At 36.5% G+C, this 20674-nt stretch overlaps 1 protein-coding gene across 1 annotated transcript in view; it reads right to left on the bottom strand.

Annotated features, from left to right (window-relative positions):
- The window catches only part of NRXN1 (neurexin 1), a 698461-nt gene that overhangs the window by 352193 nt on the left and 325594 nt on the right, over positions 1–20674 (bottom strand). Inside the window, 2 exon segments of the mRNA XM_058420099.1 lie at positions 11006–11125; positions 16712–16885. Coding sequence (XP_058276082.1) covers positions 11006–11125; positions 16712–16885 — 294 coding nt within the window.

Here is a 20674-nt window from a genome sequence, read left to right as displayed (position 1 = left end):
TGAGAAATAAGTTGAAGCAATTCCTTAGACAGCATATTTATCCTCTGATCAACTAGGTTAAAAAAAAAAAAAAAAAAAAAAAAAAAAAAAAAAAAAAAAAAAAAAGCAGGGCAGAAACATTCAAAAGAAATATTTCTCTATACATCTGAATGACGGAGGATGTTTGACTGGCATCAAAGAAGGCTTCAAGTATCAGGACCTTATTATCTAAAAGCCTCTCATACCTTTTCCAAACAGCCACCCCTGGGCAGCTCCACACAGCTCTGGCTCTTTCTCTCTTCCTTCTGCAGTTTTGGCTAGCTCCTTCCTTCCTGTTCCTTGTACCACCTCCTGTCCCTTCCTCCTCACAGCACAGCCAGCAGACTCCAACTGGCTCTCTACCAGCTAACTCACTCTTCTATCACACCCATAGCTGTGAGGGCAGGGCTGTTCCCACTCTTTGGTAATTAACACAGCTGCAACATATCAGGGGCAAGAGTGCCTTCAGCACTGTCTCTGTCTTCCCACATCTGAAACTACAATGCACTGCATTTTTGTTATAGGTTTATGGATCAGCTTTTCCCTGTTGTCTGGCATACAGTATCATACACAGGAAAAGGTTAATCTTCAGAGAAAATATCATCTCTTGGCCCTGTGCATTCACTGGAGTCACACAACCTTTCAGCTTTCTTTGAAGTTGCCTGTCATCCCAACAAAGCTGCTTTAAGTAGTTCAAATTAAATATCACTAGTATTACAGGTTGGTAGCAAGTAGAGGCAAGAAAGAAAAAGGCTTTGGGGTAGAATTTCAGGGAGAAATAGAATTATGTTTGCTCTGTAACATGTCCCTTAAATTATGATTTTTAAAACCGTTCTGAAATTCAATCTACTCAGTTCTGGAAGTATCTGAACTTGATCTGACATGCCACTATTGGTCCAGTGAATTTGGAAACATTTTTCATTTATTCTTGGTAGTACTTTCAATTACAGAGATACTATCATTTTGAATATTTCCTCCTATGAAGACTTCCCCCCAGGGTTTACAAAAGGAAACCTATTAAAATGTGTCCCCATCCTTTTAGAAGGGAAAAAAGACAGGACTGAATAAAACAGGAAAGTCTGAAGCTCAGCACTAAAACAAAATGTAGCCAAAGAGCCACACTTGCTACTGGAACAGAGGAAAATTCATGACCACAATCAACCTAAGACCAAGCTAACATGTTTTGGTGAACCAGAAGATGGCATAAAGAGGAAAAAAAGGAGAGTAGAAAGAATTTAAAGTAATTTCAAAATTTCTGTGTTTAGTTTTAAGACTGGGTTTAATACTTTAAGGAGAGGGAAAATGCCATGACCCTCAATATGACTTTGGATTTCAACATATTAGGATCAAGTTGTTCAGCTGGTGATTTGAGACTGAAATTGTAACTGAATTTCAGTTTGCTGCTAGAAAGAATCTGTCCTATCTAAATATCAGACCACTGACCTGATTAGAAGTTTTCTTAAGATTCGTACTATTTAAAAGGGAGAGAATTTTAAAACAGCGAAACATTCTGTAGTGATGACTCCCTTATATGGTAAAGCAGACTCTGAGTTTGAGATGATTTGCAAATGGTATCTGTAAATATTAATGCACTTTGACATTGAACATTGCATATCATACATTTTAAGTGTCTTTCAGTGTATGGATGTTTACAGTGAAATTATGTTCTTCTGAATATATCTCTTTTAAATTCAAAGTCTGGCTTCATTAAGGAGAGTGATAACATAAAAGCTTAGCAGCGTGATCATTCCTCGAGAATTACCACAAATTTGACAGGCATCCTTATCATAAACTTTTAATTGGGTTTGTGGGCACCAAACAGCTTCACAAGCTTTAGTTGTTGTTCACTCTCTTTTCTACAGTTCCAGCTTTCCCATACCCAGCCTGGGTATTGACTGCTTTTAATACAGAGTCCTTTTCCCCGGGTGGGACTTCATTTTGGAGTTGCCTTCATCAAGCAACCAGACGCTAAAAACCTTGTAAGATTCCCTCAGTCCTAGGAGCATTGCTTTCATCAATTTTTTTTTCATACTGTTATTACTGACTCTGTTACCTTCTTTCATAATATCCTAGAATACATAATCAAAAAATGGCTACAAAGAATTGCAAACAAAATATCTGTACACAAGATTCATAAGCCTCAGTTAAAATGAAATATTGAATGATCTTAAACATTGACATTGAAAGAATAAGCACCCTTATAGATGTATATGTTAAGAAAAATATGGATATTTCTTTTAGATTAACTGATGCTCAAGTGGAGTGGCAGGCCTAAAGAACAGAGGTGCAATGTCCATTCTGCAGCATGGGAACAAAATCACGAAAGCTGCAAAAATGTCTGTATAATGCATCCTTCCCTGTGCCTTTAATTTGGACTCTGAAAAACTTCAATTTACCTAGATCAGATTCAGGACATTTTCTTTATTCTGCTTTTAATAGAAAGGTTTTCTTTGCTTTAATCTTCTACAGGATCTGGCAAAAATGAACACACAGAAGGCTGTGTCAAGAGACTGACAAAATCTCATTTTACAATAAGCACAGGAATGCCTCATGTGTGTGGAGTTACTTTGAATCTAACCCACCTATGCAGCTGTCAAGCCAGAGCACATGCTGAGGAAGAACAGGTTGCCTTAGCAACCCCTGTTGTAGAGACTTCAGAAAAACGGAATAATTTTATCTTTCTGAAGCACCATTGTGCCATTGTGCTTAAATACCTTACACATTAAATAGACACACATTACCAAACTCTCTATACACACTTTGAGGTATTTTCATGCTATGGGTTATAGAAGACTCTGCTTGGGAAAGGTTTTCATCTTCTTTCTTACCATCTGTGATGCTTGCAGTTGTCATCTATTAAAAAAAAAAAAGGTAGCACTTACTCATTGCCTTTTGGGAGGGGGGTTGTTGGAGATGAACAACTGACATCATTACAGAGCTTAAACTTTTCTTCCAGCTGTGCTGTGTATAATGATTAATCTAGCTCAGAAAAATAACAGGTACAGAATATTGATTTTAATAGATTATATTGTTGGGATGTTCAGAGAAATCTCTGAGAAGGAATAATGACTGCATTTGACCACTACTATTATTACTGTGAATGGCTTTTGGCTACACAAATTTCAGGTCTGAACTGTACATAATATGCCATTAAATTGTAATAATTGAAAGTTCTAGAGAAAGGAATCTAATGATACCCAACAGAACAGTTTTAGTTCCATGAGAATATATTTAATTAACCCTTAATTATTTTCACCTTTATGACACTGGAAACATTTCTAGGATTTGATTTACAAAATTATTATGCCATTAATAAGAGAAAGATATTATTGACATACCAAAATCCAATTTAATTACTCCCTTGATTCCTCCAGAGGCAGAAAGAATCTTGCAATTTTCTGACACTATGTTCCATTTTTAATATTGTGAAATTAAAAAAAAAAAATATCTCTGAGTAGGCCAGAATTGTTGCATAATTGCTTCTGTCTGATTAACAAATACAACTATACCAATGTATTTTGGCTATCTTGAAAGTTCCTTTTTGGTTTTTCTGTATCAAGTATCCCACTTAATACTTTACTTGCTACTCTTTGCTAGAAATACTCTTGCACAAAAGACCTTCTACAGTGACTGCCAAACAACTTTCTATTATTTTTATTTTTTAAAGGCAGAGCTTGCAATGTATTTAAGAAAATGGAAATTCCTGAACTATTTTAGGAATGGATATCTCATCTAACTGACCACTCCAGAATTTGTATGTAAACAAGAAAAAAATTCTTAAACTTGTTTTCAAACTGTCCAGAAAACCATGCCTGTTCCCTTGCATAATGAATAGACTGATATATCTTAGCAAAAAGCTAAAATCTACATACTTCCAAATTTACATACTGCATGACCTGCATGAGTGTAGGAAAAAAAGAGTGGAGGAAAAAACCTAACAGACTTGTGACAATAAAGGCTTGAAAAAAATGTTGTCATCTACGCATCAAGCTCTACAGTTCTTCCTGAAGTACCATGTGCTGCCATATAATGTCACAGGGGCCTAACAGTTCAAGGTGAAATCTATCCTGATTAGGTTTCTAATAAAAGCAACAAAAAAAAAGTAATCTTGGTTGACAGTCACAGGCAACACTTCCCCTGCACTTTTTACGGCTTTTCTAATTCTTTTAAACACCTCAACGTCTCTACATTTTCAAGATGTGTGTAAAGCCCTGCTTCCTTTGAATTTTATACAAATTAGGCCACTGATATTTGTCATCAGAAATTCCAGATCTCATTGTAATGAGTTTTCAGAAAAAATAAGCTCAGCAAATTGAGATTTCTTCAATTAGTTTATTCCACCATCTTGCCCTGCACTGTAATTTTGTGCGCAGCTCTTTTTATTTCTCATGTGTAAAGTGAGTCTCAGTGGCAAAATAATCATATGAAGTATTTACACTGGTATGTTATCAGGGACAAATCTTTTTCATTCTCAGCTATGGTAGATGAAAATCAAATGTGTTTTAAAGTACACTTGAGGAATTTCCTATCCCTTTTCTTAATAGCAGGTCACACGTTTATTGGTAGCTAGCAGCTCCAAAGTCTTAGCCAGAAATATGTAATATTATTTTGGAAAGTACTACTGAGAGTGGATATTATGGTTAGTTCAGCTTTTGGCCACTGGATTAATTAGGCTTCTTTATTTTGTGCATCTCCTGCTCACACAGGTAGCATTAAGATAGCTCTTAGATTCTAGGTATGAAAAGGTCCAAAAGATGCACTATCCACAACAGTTAAATCAGTTAATAAATGAGAAGGAAATCTATGCAGCAAAACGATTTAAATCCATCCTTTGTGTCATAGTGGACTGATAACACAAAGGGAATACCACCCTAGTTTGCAATCCAGGAGAAGGAAGACATTTTGAGAGGCAAATGACTACCAAATTCTCAACACCATACAAGAGTTCAGAAGACTGTAAAAGCTCAGTCGCAAATACAAGAGAAAATAATAAACACTCCCATTTTTTATACACTATGTAGTGTGTGATTTTTTCAAATGTGTATGTACACACTGAGAACATTGAGCAGTGCAAGTCTCAGGATATCCACATCTACACTTGTGAGCAATACTGAATTACCTGCCTTGCATCTGGGCTATTACATAATCGCTAATTACATCCCAAAGTGTAAGACTCCTGTCTAATGTACTGTGAGAATGTACTTGTTTTGATCTGAGCTCTGCAGTGATGGGTGTTTATAAAGCCACCCATTTAATGCTGAATGATGACCCAATGTCTAGAAGTTCTGTGGTTCAAATTTTACCTCAGTATTACTTAATACACTCTCCAAACACTACAGTGAAGAGAGAATTTGATTCCTTCTCAAATTATCATGTCAAATACTCTAATATTGAATTCTCTCATAAACTTTAACTAATGTATTTTTACAGTGTCTTGTTTCTAATATCCTCAGCAACAGTCAGAAATATCCACTGTTGAATGTGTTCAATATGAAATAATTAGGACTTTTTTCTGGAAACATACATGTTTCAGCCCCCAATAGAGAAAGGGGATAAAGAAAGCCAAGACACTGGAGTTTAATCTGGCAAAGACAGGTAAAGTCTCAGCTGAAATGTATATCTGTAATAAAAACAAATATCAAAAAAATCAAACATTTTAAGTGAAGCCATGTTTGTAATACTGAGAGAATTCTCTGTTTAAATCAGGGCTTTCGATTTTTTTCTTGATAAAGAGTAAAAATGAAATAAAAGAACCTTTTAAAAAGAGTTTTATACTCAAAGTGGTTGAGGAGGTTGAATTCCTAGCCAGGAGAGACTGCATGGTGAAGCACTAACCCTTCAGAACTGGATTTTAGTGTAAGTGTTGACACAGTGTTAGTTATCACGAGTACAACACCAATGCATTATTCCTTTAAGGTAACAGACAGTGTTGGAACTGCCCTGTAATTTGGCACAGAACACTTCTATACTAATGTAATGTGACTATGTTATTATGTCTACTATTTTCCATGCCATAATAGCAGTATTTGTTTCCACAAACATGCCATTACACTCACTAATATGGCTATAGTTAAAGACTGCCCAAGTAAAAACCAAAGCAAACTCATAGAAAGCACATAATCTCTTATACATTTGTTTTACTGTGCCAGAGTAATTTTCAACCCTATTCTTAAAAAAAATATATAAATATATATATATATATATTCCCTGGGAGGGTACCTTTCATTACATAACCTGCAGTTAGATATGGTTACTATGTTCATCATGTATTTTCTCAGAGGCTGTAACAACAGCCATTAACCATCCTTTTAGTACAGTCTCTTTATGATACCACTTGTAGGAAAAACCACTGGCACAAGCTTTACATTAATTAGTGTAACAATTCCATGTATCACATCTAAAGAGCATTTTGGTGCCCCAAATCTCTAAGTGTTATATCACACCAAAAGAAAAAAAGATAATAACTGGATAGCATCTTGGGGTCTAAACTTGTCCTGCCAACATTTATCTTCCGCATACAGGACACTGCAGCAACACTGAAAGTTCCCACCTCTCTGCCACCCATGAAGGGCTTAGGGTCTACAGGCACTTCTTACTCACTGGACTGCTGACATTTGCGACATTTTTAGTTGCTGCTCCTGACTGCACTTTTAAAAACTACAGCCTTAAACTTAGCAGGTTCTTTTTCCATAGGGGTACATTCCCTAAATTTATCCTCTTCCCTAGCAGACACACAGAAGACACCCTTGGACTAGGAAAGAAAACAATCTGCTTCACATGGTGTTTATTATGAGAGAAATTAAAAAAAAAAAAAAAAAAATAAAAGAAATCTTCATTTTAATTTCCACATACTCACCTCCAATAATACACTGAATGGCACAGGAGTAATAATTAGCTGTTATCACAAAAACTAAAGAAATATCTTGCACAGCTTATTAGTGGAATGTATCATAACACCTTCCAAGAAACCATTTCTTTCATTATTTCCTCCACACTTTCTGTTTTGGAAATTTAAGAAAATAATGATACATGTGAAACAGTTGCAACTGTAAAACCCAGGAAGGATTCATGTCAGATCTTCGTGCTCTGGGGTTACTATGGGAAACATATTGAAATTATCAGCTCAAATGCAGTAAGGTAATTTGCGCACATTTATGCAAATTGCAATGATGCAAAGCTGGGAGGAGCAGTTGATCGACCAGATGCGTGTGCTGCCGTTCAGAGGAATGCTGACAAGCTGGAGAAGTGCACTGACAAGAACCTCTTAAAAAATGCCAAATTCTGCACCTGGGGAGGAATAAACCCTCACATCAGGACAAGCTGGGGCCTGACCAGCTGGAAAGCAGCTTGGCAGAGAGGGATCTGGGCATCCTGATAGTCAACAAGTTGCACGTGGGTCAGCAATGTGCTCTTGTGGAAAAAAAAAAAAAGACCAAGCCTGGTTGTTGGTGGTAAAAAGTTGCAGAAAGGTTGAGAGACGTGATCCTTCCACTCTACTCAGCACTGCTGAGATGCATCTGGAGCCCTGCCCCCACATGCTGGGCTTCACAGTGCAAGAAAAACAAGAGAACACAGGAATAAGCCCAGCAAAGGGCCACAAAGGCCATCAAGGCCTCTCTCCTATGAAGAGTGAGTGATGAAGTGTTGTTGTGTATTATTTGGGTTTATATTGTATTTCATTTTTATATTGGGTTTTTGTAATGATTTCTTCTTTACTCCCCTGTTCCCTTGGAAAATGTATCATCCCGAGGTTTGCCCCTGTCCCTTTTCCCCGCCCATTCTCCCCCGCTGGAATGTAATCCAACTCTGTTCCACTCCCACCTTATCCCTGATTGGGTAGGGGCTTGTCCCTGCGTTTAGCCCCTTCCCCTTGGATAAAAGTCCGGAAAAGTATGTGGATCGGTCTCTTGGCTGGGGGACAGGGGCTGGGCTCCTGACCCAGGCAACGGCAGGACCACAGGAGGAAGACTGACTAAAGCCCTGATTTCCCCCGAATCAAGTGCAGACCCTTTCCTTTGCCGTCAGCAGGTGCCTGCTCTCTCTAAAGGAAAAGGTTCACAGCCACTCTGGGATCTTTAGGGCCCTGAGGAAAAATCCTTCCAACCGTGGTTTGTCTCTCAAGCTAGCTGAGGCAAAAACGGAGCCGGGACTCTGAGAGAAAGACACCACAATGAAGTAGGGGCTGCTCAGCCAGGAGAAGAGAAGGCTCAGTGGGGATCCATCAATGTTTTGAAATACCTGAGGTATGTGGCATCAGGTAGAAGACAGATTTTTCTTAGTGGTGTCCACTGACAGAACAAGAAGCAATAGGCACAAACAGAAATATGAGAATTATCATTTAAACTTTAGGAAATTATTTGTACTGTGAGGGTGAATGAGCACTGTGACAGGTTTCCCAGAGTGGTTATGGAGCCCTCATCTTGGGAGAGGATGACCTGTGCAGTCTGACTCTGCTCTGAACAGAGGGGTTGGGACAGGGCCCCTCTCACCTTAGCACCTTCATCACTGAAATTTCTGCTTAAATATGTCCCCTAAGAACCCCTGGAACAAAACAGGTGAATTGTGATGCATTAAATCCTGGCTGAGAGTGAAACACCCACTCATCTGAACACCCACTCCCTCTTCTCTGGCTGTTGTTTTGTTCCTTCCTCCTTCATCTGTTTGAGGGACTAAGTACTTCAAACCGTTCCTGTTATTACCAATGACATTTATTTTTAGGTGGTCAGTTTTTGGGGTTTGATACTAAAAAGATCTCTGTCCATGAGATTTTGTTGTCTTAAGTATTCCATTTTATATAAAACAGTATGTTCACACGTGAAGTGAGCCAAGGGCCTGCCGGAGTAACAACACTGGGTTAAATTTGAGCTTCTGTCAACCGGTGTCGCTCCACGCACAATCTGCAGTGGAAACATGCTCAGGAAGGTGCCTACATCCTTCCTGAAGGGGATGCATTTTCAGCAACAAGCAGGTGCTATTCCAGGCCTGTTGCTGGAAGGCTTCCTCACATGAAGGGAATTTGTCTTATTTCAGTGCTGCAAAGTTTAGTCTGCGGCGTGCCACATTTCAAAAGCAGTAGTAGTATTTCACCATTTCTCTTCCCATTATGCTCTTCCCAAACACAGCAGAAAGCAGGCTTGGAGCATGCAGATGACATTGACAACATAATTTTCCTCCTTTCCAGCACATTTACTGTTATGAAAATTCTCTCTTGTTAGATGGGCTTTGCAGATTTTTTTGGTATCTGAACTAATCTAAGGAGCCAAGATAAAGAAGAAACCAAATGTATTATATTTGCTAGACTTTGCTTTGTATTACAAAACATTCATATTGAGGATAAACTTATATTTCATGCTTGTGATTTAAAAAAAAAAAAAAAAAAGTCAAAAAAGGTTTTTCTGGGCATAAACTAAGTGGTTTTAGCAACCAGCTTCTAAAAGGACTCCTTTACCATCATCAGAAGTGGCATATTGTGAAATATCTCAATTGTGTGCAATGTAGTCCATGATGTTACTATATAAATGAGCATTCACTGGTAAATATTTTTCTTAAATAAGCTCATCAATTTTCCAAATTCATGCATTAGCTGTCACTCGAAGAAATAATTCATAGAATATTCCGAGTCCACACAACAATTAATACCAAAAGTTATAAACAGACTTTTTCCTTTGTTAGATGTTATATCTGCAACTTTCTATTCATAGGTTTTAGTTACTTCTGAATCAACTCAAAAGATTGCAAACCAGAAATACCAATGTAAAAGCAAAACAAACATTTTTATCTTGTAGTAGGTTGGATCCATCTTGTAGGGGGATGAAACCTTAAAAATGTATGTTTAGCAATATGACTAATCATGAACATTGCTGGGAAGTGCAAACTCATATACGTAAAGTAAATCCAAACCTTTGCTCAAACAATTGAAAGCTTTTCATTTCTATCATGAGAGCAATGGCAGAGAAACAGAATGAGTCCTTTCATCCTTTCCCTAGTTTTCAAACTATGGAACTTTTATGGGAATAAATTATTAGCTTTTGCATACAGTTAATTTCCTAGCCTTGTGATAAATACAAATTGAGCCAAAAGCTTTTCAGATTATAAATATTCTGCTGGTTTTGGGTTTGTCCAAGAAGACATGCCTTGCTGTAGAGTGAAGAAACAGAACAAGACAGAAAAATCCAACATTTTTGACTAGGCAGATATGCAACAATTTCTATCATCAGTCATTTTTTTCAGATAAATGTATACAAATAGAAATAAAAATGCCTTAAGGAAATTTCATCTTCATATGGGTGTAAAAATGTGCAAAATTAAAACCAAAAGCCAGCAGCTTACTTTTATCATTTACCATGGAATATTATGGCTCTTCCATTATTATTCCGCCATCACTCCTGCATAATTCTATTTAGATCAGTAAGGTTAGATTGAAATAAAACTGCATTATGAAGCTGGTGAATCAGGACCCTTATTTTTGACACATTTAAGCTTTTCCTAGAAGACCAGATGGTTGCTGTGTGTTATTCAGATGAAATCTAAAAGAACTAAAATAATCAGCGTGCTTTTATTATTGGCGTGTTTAGTGTGTCACCTAAAGAAATCCACAAAGGGAGACAATAAGCCTTCTCAACAGTTTCACAGTAATTATAGCCCTCGTGATAGTGCTACATTAAGGTAACAAAATGTAAAATGTGTTTTCAATCAGGAAAAACATACCATTTCTAATATTAATGCAGAAAAGGGAGTGCATCAAATCACTATATTAGACTTGGAATCCAATGTAACAAAACCAAGTTCTGCCTGTGTTTGGTACTGCACATTGTTCAAAATTTAGAAAGCATATTCTTTGTTCTTGCCACAAGCCTTACGGATTTGCACTGGGTTTACCAGTCCAGTTAAATATCGAATATTTAAACAACATCAAGCTTATGCAGTTGCTTCAAATGTTGCCTTGTAGGCCTCAGGTATTCAGAGGGATATTTTTTCATGTACTTACGGTCATTGCATAATGGTCCACTAAAGGAGGTCATACTGCAGTCACAACTGAATCCATCCCACTGCTGTAAGCACACGCCCTGGTTTGCACAGGAGTCCTCTTGGCATGTTGTGCTGGGGCCTAATGAGAACACACAAAAAAGGACTTGCACTTCATCTTCCAAAGGAAGGAACTTCTCAGTGGGTCATACTGAGTAGTTGTCAACATCTCAAATCAAATGAGCAAAGAGTTATCAAGTCAAACGCACACAAACTTGCTGATTTTGGAGCAGCATGTAACATTAAAAGGTGGGGGGGGCTTGCTTTATTTGTAAGATCACTATATCAAACACATAAGAATGCACAAAATGGAAGCAGAAGTATTCCAGGTACAGCAAGAATGTTAACTTTGTTGTCAGATATTTGTTAATCTTGTGTCAGACCATTAACTGGCTAAACATTGTCTAAAAGCTTCATTATTTCTTTCTGTAAATACATTTCAAACAGCAAAGCCAGATGCCACAGGAATCAAAACTCAGGGATATGAAAGATTGGATAATGAAATAGAATAATCAAACAAGTTTTAAGAAATATTAGAATGAAGCTATGCTCTTACAATTATTTTAATCCCACAAACTATTTTAAATGATTTAGGTCTGAAATTCAGAGCAGTTTGGGATTCTTTAGCTGGATTGTTGACAGGAACTGATTCACATGCTTTAGGGCTCTCATGCAGGTTCCTTCTTAAAGGGGAAAAGCAGAAAATCATACTACTAATGAACAGGCATGCCAAAATGTGACATACACATGAGAAAACAATGCTACTCTATTTCTAGAGAATCATAACTAGACTACTGAAATATAAAGAAATTTCAAAAAGGAATGATCAAAGCACTAAAGCAATCACTATACAAACATATTCAAGACTGAAAGCCTTTATGCAAGCAATGCTGGAAAATGAAGGTTCATTTAGCCCTTTGTTTTAGAGGTGTGAAAGGCAAAATAAGCAATGAAATAACACACTTTAGTTCTGAAATGTACAGAGCATTTTTTGCAGAAATCCAACTGTGCATTGGGGGTTTCAGTCTTGTTTAATACACACAGGGCTATCTACCTTGCAAATCAGCTTTCATCAATGCAACTTTGTCAGCAAAATAAAAAAAAAAAAAAAAGCAAAATATAGTAAATGTTAGTAAGCAATATTGAAATGGCAGCAAACACAGAAAAAACCATTCAGAATAAAGTGCATGCTGCTGTTAAAGAGAGAAAGAAATGCCATATAATGCAAACAAATTAATGCTAATAGCCATAAATCTTCAGGCAAGCCAAAATAAGAAAGCAGTAATTTGCCAGTGTTTTACTAGAAATATAATGGTTAATTGAGCTGATGACATGTAATGGAGGAAAATTAAAAATGTGAGCTTTTTTCTTCCTTGGATAGCTATGAATGCATTAACAGAGTAAATGCATGGCTGAATCCTGACTAGCCCTTTGTCATGTTCAGAGACACTGAATTCAAAAATAATTAGCACCATCATCCTCTGTGGTCTGCCTTTTTTCTAGTCCTTTCTCTGTGACTGGTGAATGAAGACTGAAATACAGACCATCAACCACAGTTTACTATGAGCTCTCACACACATTTCACACTAACTGTTGACATTACAAGGAAAAATTTGGTTCTGGGATTATAAAATTGTCCCAAATTGTTTTGGAGGAGGCACATCGATACCCATTTGAAACTTCCACAGCCAGTCATTGATGACAGAACAAAGCTGGTCCAAAGGTAAATAAATTAAAAATCATGCCCCAGAGAGAAATCCTCATAACCCTTCTTTTCCATTAGACGTTCAAATATCTCATTGTGGGATTTTCTTCTGATTTGCTGGTATTTTAAAAAAATCCATATCATTATGACTTAAGTCAGCTCAATGGCCCCTTCCTTTAAATGAGGCACAGCTCAGTCTCTAAGAAGGGCCTGAACAGTCACCAAAGTCACTGAGAGGGAAGGCAGGGTACACTGCATCTCTGTCTTGGCAAAATTATTACTTCTTCTATTTTCTCCTGTTAGGATAACAATAACATTAATAATACTACTACTAATAAATACCACCATCACCTATAGCTGACTGCAGCAGGCAGACATTAGATAGCGATTGAACATTAGATTTTCTTTGGAGTTCTGAGCCCAGAATTTTAAATGTTTGAGCATTACATCACCCTTTCTTGAGAAGAGGATTATAATGACAGGATCCCGTAGCTGACAAGACACAATTTTTCTCTTTTGCTACTCAGAAACTTTACAGAGTTGAAGTGAAAATATCTGTAGGTGTTTAAATGTTATATATTCATGGATTTATTTACACTTTAGTTATGCAATGCTGAATTTCCTCATCTTTGCAAAAGTAGAGCAAAAGTCACAAGGACTTGAAAGTACATAAACTGCAGGACCTTCTAGGTACATTAGGAAGTGCATGTTTAGGAAAAAATACAAATACAATCTTTCTAAAAAAGTGAAGTATTTTTCTTTGTATTAAATTGATTCCTAGCAGTCTTGGTTTAATATATATCTATATTAGTCATTATTCTAAAATTGCCATCAAGACTAGCTTGCATGTAAGCATTTCATTTAGCAAAAGTAGGATTTTTTTTACCCAAAGAACAGAAGAAGACTGTTCAATGGTGGTAAACACAATGATATTTATCATAACAAGGTAATCTTTTCCTATATATACACATATATATATTGAAGAGTTAAGGTAGTTGGTAAAAATATGGCAATACACCCTTCTCTACCACTTTTTCTTTTTTCATATTCAATCTTTTAAATATTCAAATTTATTCAGTCCTCACTGCAGACTTTTTAATTGACTGAGTTTGTGATCTCCTTTACATTTGTCCTATGTGAGGGCTTGTATGCAATATATATCACAATAGGCATTATAAACTGACACACAGATGTTTTACAATTTATGATAAAAACAAATTTCTTATATTACCACCAAGAATCTTAATCTATGTTAATACTGTGATTTTTTTCATATAGTTCATATAATACACAAATTACATTTCATACACACCTGTAAACACAGATTAATTTTTCTTATAACTGTATAAAAACTATGGTTGTATCATTATTTTAAGTGGGAAAAGGAAGTACAATTGAATTGACTAGAGGAAAAACAAATTGACTAGAGTGTTGACAAAAATCTGGCTTTGGGGTTTGCCATTAACAATTCAAAGAGCTAGTTAGCATATTTATCTTTCTAGCCCTTAGTTTCTATCTGTTCTAATAATTGAAAATTTGTCAAGAAGGTGGATTCAGCCAAGTGTAAATTACGTTTCATGTTCTATGATAGAGACACCTCTCTGCCTGTGGTTGAAGTTTCAAAACGCAAACTTTCCAACTTGCCACAGAAATCCCATGGGTGGTCTTGCTAAAAATGTTTAATGCCCTTATGAACATCAAATTTAATTGCGAATATAAATATTTCAAGTACAAAATCTAACAGATAAAATTAATTAGAAGTACATTATGGCTTTTTATTCACACCCCCACCCCCCGCCCCCATAATATACCTGAAAGTTGGGGAATTCCATCCCATAAATCTGAAAAACAACACATCCAAGTGCCTCACTTCTCAGGACGTATTTTCCAGAACCTGGTATATGTCTTATCACTGGACATATACCAGCTGTTTTTGGGATTGAGTGTGGTGGTGGCTAACACAAAATTACTTCTGCTGCTGTGTCCTGAGCTCTCTGGACCTGATGTCTCAGGGGACCTCCAGGGCTTACACATCCCATTGCAGGGTGAGATAGGTGCAGAACTCTGAGCTCTGTAAGCATGGAGACAGTCCTGGCTGGACACAGCAGCAGAGGCAGGAGCAGCTTGAGGCATGCAAGAGTTTTCTAGGAGCACCTAAATTCACAAGTGACCTAAATCCTCTTTTGGGTGGCGAAACACTTTTTTGGACATGTGATTCAATGGTGTACAAACAAAAGACTGACAGATGGGTCAGGCATGAGGGCTTGAAGTAAACAAGTGAGATGGAAGAGATAACTTGCAAGGTTAAGCAGAAAGGTTGTAAGGATATTTCATTCCGTGCTGTTAGAGAATTCCTTCTGCAGGCAGAAGACTTTTGAGGAGGTAGCTCTCTGGGAGCCAGGCAGCACATCTGGTTTGACCAGTTTGTTGTGTCAGGTGATTCTGGTGTTGGAAAAAACTCTCTCTACCAAAAAGGACAATAGCTTTATGGCCTTTATTAAATTGTTGGTAGCTTTATTAAAACCACTGACAGATGAGTTGTGCCAGTGGTTTAAAAGGTGAACTCACACACCAGGCCTGTGGCAATACTTCTTTGAAGTACAGAAAATTCATTTAGGAAATTACATAATTTCAAAAGAAGCTATGAAATGCATAATGGAATTAAGGCATACTTTGACTCTCTGAAGGGATGGTGCAGGGATGGAATTGCTAAAACCATTCAGAAAAGCAGAATCTAATTTTCTAAACTCTGGCACACTAATACATATTTTTGCACTTCTGAAAGAAATATGCAAAATGCCCATCTTACATTTTTCTGCAGCTTTAGTGTCTTTTTCTGTGTACTTACAATAGAACTTATATTGCTAACTAAAAGTAACAGGCAAAGAATAAAAAAGTTCCACCTGTCCAAATGCACTGTAGGCACAGCAAAAGAGACAGACTTTATCCACCAGGAAGCTTTATTTTGTGAAATTTGAGGAACCCACCAGCTCTTCTTGGATTTTTACAATGTCAGTTTGCATACTTAACAAATTTGATAGCAAAATCATTAAGATTCCAATTTGAAATAGATTTTGTAATGTCATAAACACATTTTTCTGTCCAGAGAAGAATGGTACTTGAGAGAAGGGAGAACACATAAAACTGAACATAAACACAAAATCCAGAATTATGTGAATAAATTATATATGCAGGGACAGAAAATGTATTCAAATTATTCCAAAAGCCATAGTAAAAATAACATAGGATCAAATGACAGCTGGAAAAATAGCTAGATATTGACACCCCTGAATTAGAAATACACTTCTGCTAATTCTGTCCTCAATTAAATTTCATGGTATTCCAGATGAATCAATAAAGACATGAAATTGTGAGATAAAACATATTTGTCTGTTACTGATTTCAGATAGAAACGTTCATGTCAATACTAATCTAAGGTATGACTAAAAATATAGGCGATTGGTATTAAAAAGTTTTATAAATTAGCCTTGAATTACCCAACTCAAAAGTGTCTTCTTTAAAATTGGAATTACTTAGCTAATGTCTCAGCATTAACTAATGCCTGAGAGTTATGAAGATATAAAGAACTTCATTGAAACAAATTGTTACTGTTTTATCATTAATTAAAATATATCAGAAGTAAACAAAACACATGCAAAAAAATCTTGCCACTGGAGAAGTAAGGAAGCTACATTTAACATTCTGAAGTTAACTCATGTTCTCAGATCAAGCTCTGTGTTTTAGGGCAGGCACACGCCTGTCTCCATAATACTAAAACCCACAGCCTTTATGTAAGAAAGGGTCAAGCAAGATCAATTAGAAGCAGGTAAAATATAGTCTCTTGATGTATGGAGTGTAAATATCAAAACAACCCTGCAGGACTGGCACAGTATCTTCACTATGAGATATATATATATATATTTTAAAAAGACAACAAACAAACAAAACCAGCATATTTAATACCTTCACATCCTCTTTCTATTTGCCCATTGCAGAAGAGAGCATCTGAGATGAGATCAGGGAGCCGTCCATTCAAGTCAACTGATGCAAGGCAGCCTTGGAATCCCTCCTTTGCATGCACCAGTTTGGGCAAGGATTTAAACATTTCTTTGGCCACTCCTCCAATATACAAATCACCTGTTGAGGAGAAATAAATATTAGATACAAAAAAGAACCAGCAGAACCTTTGACCCACTTGATCTTCTGGCCTTTTTGTGCTGAATGATGGATATGTCCAAAAAAAAATTCTTCAAAATAAATGTAGAAGAAAACAAACACTGATAATGTGCATGACACTATGGCATTGCAGGACTCTATTTTGTCAAACATAAATGTAGGCTTCAAATTTACATGGCTGATTGCTTCGAAGTACTTGGGCATGCTTTCCATGTGCCAGCTCACGTGTTCAGGAAACGTGTTTATTTCAGAGTGGAGGACTAAATCACAGAATCCCCATCTAGAAACTCATCTAGCACTAACACAATTGTCTGTCTTTTTGTTCAATATAATTGTTCGTATAATTGTTATGAAATTTGTTCATACAAATTGTTCATATAATTGTTCGATGTTCAGGGTGGCTGACCACAGACCATGCCAGTGATGCACAAGGCACAGTGAGATAAAAAGCAATGAGGGAAGCACCAAGTTCCACCCAAAGTCTGTGGATCCAGAATCATCCATTCAGAAGAACACCAAGAAATAAAAGATTGAGGGACACATGAAAGGAGAAACTTAGAGATACCATTGTTAAACAGCAAAATTACCATCTATCCCTACTGAAACTCATGTGGGAGCAAGGGGAGATAGACACCTTTAAAACAGCAATATGAACACTGAACAAATGGAATTTTGTTGCCAAAAATGATTGTAATGACAGACACCTATAACAAACAGCTTGCTCTGATGAACTTCAAACAACTTACTCAGGACTGAAAACCAGTGCTTTTGACCCTTCAAGTAATTCCTATCTCTGCAACAGACTTACTTTCAAAGGACATAACTATAACTTTCCTCTTCAACACCGAGGGGAGGATGCTTTTTTTGTTTTAAAACAATTCAAGCTCTACATTTCTTTCATGTGTTGGGTGTGTCTGGCAGACAGAACAGTCACCTTTCAACGCAACATAACCATAAGAACCTTCCTAAGTGTGCCTCAAGTGTCAGGCTGCAGGTTTAACCAGGTGTTTTCCATACCTGCTGCTGAGGACATGCTGCAGAAAAGAACCTGGCTGCTGCTTGGCCAGAGAGGGAAGACAGGCACAGCACAGTCTCTGTTAATGAGGCATTAAATCCTCATTGATGACATACTTCTTTACTAGCACAAATTTTCAGCAGTTTATCTGAATGTACATTCCAATCTACATTGTGCTTTCCAGAATAACCCCCAGTCTGGCTGATTTTGGAGCCTAGGCCACAAGACCAAGAGCTCTAGTACCAAAGAGTGTTTCTGCATTGCCTCAAAGGAAAAACTGTTGATTTAGTAAGTGTTTGCTGAGGTTCGTAGGCAGATTTTACAGTGACAGAACTCAGAATGTACTATTGCAACTACCCCATGTGGCTAGTTTTAATCACTCTCTGATTGGTGTAAATTGCAGATACACCTTTTACTGCTTCTCCTGGCATATTTCTTATTTGAAAGGGACTGTAATCTAGTGCTGTTTGTAATGGTTTACAGTTTACCTGTGAAGAAATAGCCTGAAACAAATAAATGTCTGTAAGACTGAGAAAAATCTTTAGTGACTGTGTATCATCCCTAAAATTCAACTGCATTTGAATTAGTGAAATAGAGAGAAAATGGAACATGCTTAGGGAAATGCTTATTAACATATAGAATTTATAAGCAAACCAACCAAAAGTCCTAGAAACCTTTGTAGCATCATACACTAAGACACCACAAGTGTCATCCATTCTATGTAGATAATTTGGAAAATAAGATCTTGCTTTCCTCTAGAGCTCTGAGGTACAATGTAAATCTCATGAGCATGAGATTAAACATAACAGATTAAAATATGGTGATCCATCTGTTCCCACAAATGTGACCTAATTCATTCACAGCAGAAAGATTCCTGCATTTTTCAATTTGCTGAACTGAAAACAAAGTTAAAACACTTGTGTCATGATAAAGGCTCTTCATCTTTTTCTCAGATGGAACATCTAGAAAGCAAAACCTTTCCAGGTTTCCTGAAGCTTTGTGCCTTCAGTCACTGCCACCTCAGAATAGAGAGATAATTCATCTCAACTGATCCCAATAGACTTAAAAGAGGGAAATCATTCCAGAGAATAGTATTAAGAAAATCACTTCTATAATAAAAAAGTTTAACTTCTCTATTGCACGACACGTATAACCTATTTTAAAAAATGCACTGTCCAAGCAACCCTTTTTATTCTGTGATTAGTTACATCTTTAAAGCCACAACCTTTCAGATTGATTCCCCTGCTAATTCCTGATATCCATCTCTCAAACTTATTGAGACTGTTGTATACAGTCATGCAGTAGCTGTCAGTTATGATGGATGGCTAGCAGAAGTCCAGGTCAGTGTGCCAACATGTAAGATGGAGCTTAGAATATTTACTCCTGAAAATATACACTGCAATATTGCCAATTAGGTAACATATGTCTAAATAATTAGGTATCATAAGTCTAAATAAGCTGTATCCCTTCTGTGTACTTAGAGTACCTTACAAGTGTTGATAATTAGACTGATCATTTTATACTATTAAAGATACAGTTTTTACAAAACCATGTTCTGGGTAATATTTTGTTGATGTTCAAAATAACTTTGAGTTTTGCTTTTAAAAATCAAATGTATGTAATTCACACCTAATACACAAATACATATCTTATGTATTGAGAAGACAGATTGACTATTAGACTTTACCTTTTAGTATGTATATAAAAAGTATTTTTATGTCTATGAGTTAATCTTACCAGATTTAATATCAAATGTTTAATACCATATGTGTTTTGAGTTTGCTGCTGCTGGCATGGAAAGCACTTTCTCTCAGACACAAAATTTTGCTAAGGGATAAGCTCTGGAATTAAAACTCAGATTTTAATTTCTGTTTTAAAGTTAGTTAATTTTTTTCACTTGGTAATTTTTCTTATCTGCCATCACAGAATTTTTGCATTGTTACTTTTATTTCAGTTAATCACATGCTACTTTCATGTTCATCTCAATAAAAAAGTAGTTTCCAACAAAACAATCCATTAGACTTTCAGACAAGACAGCATTGCAGAAGATATTTTTAGTTAAATTTTATCTCAACATGCAATGGCAGAGAATCAGAAAAGATAAAAGATTTTCCCTATTCCTATTCAAAGAGATCAGGGGAATCAACACAGTGCAATACAAATTCTCAGGTTTTCTCTTTCTTGCTTCTTATGTAAGTACAGCTTCACTACTGGAAATTTTACTCCAGAGCAAATCCCTTGTTTTGTAGCTGCCTACTTACAAGTATGAATTACATGCAAGTTATTTCATGAAGTAAGGTACCACAGTTCATCAGATCAATAGTACAAGATTATGCCACCGTGTAAACTGTCTGGAGCCGAAATGCAACACTAATGCTACACTGCTACCCACAGAAAATGTGTAACCATAATTTCTGGAACTAAAGTTCAGCTGTTGTCTTCCTTGTACATATTCTCTTCTAAGTTCAGTTTGATTTTTAAATGTATTCCTGAAAAAGTCTCATTTTTCTCAAAGTAATCCTGATTTTTCTTTAATTTATAAAGGGAAATAGCCAATTTACGTAAAATACGTGTCAATTGTCATAGGCAAATTCGCAGGTAGTAAAGAAATAGGTAATAGAGTGATCCAAGATTTCCTTCTGATCACTGGAAAAGCTTCAAATAAAGAAATAAAGCAGTTTATTTGAGAGCAGATCTCACAACTCTTTTCTTGTATTAGGAGTCAGTGCACAGAT

The sequence above is a fragment of the Hirundo rustica genome, chromosome 3, assembly GCF_015227805.2.
Source record: "Hirundo rustica isolate bHirRus1 chromosome 3, bHirRus1.pri.v3, whole genome shotgun sequence".
In the NCBI taxonomy this organism is placed as follows: Eukaryota; Metazoa; Chordata; class Aves; order Passeriformes; family Hirundinidae; genus Hirundo; species Hirundo rustica.
This window is presented reverse-complemented; position numbering and strand designations above follow the sequence as displayed.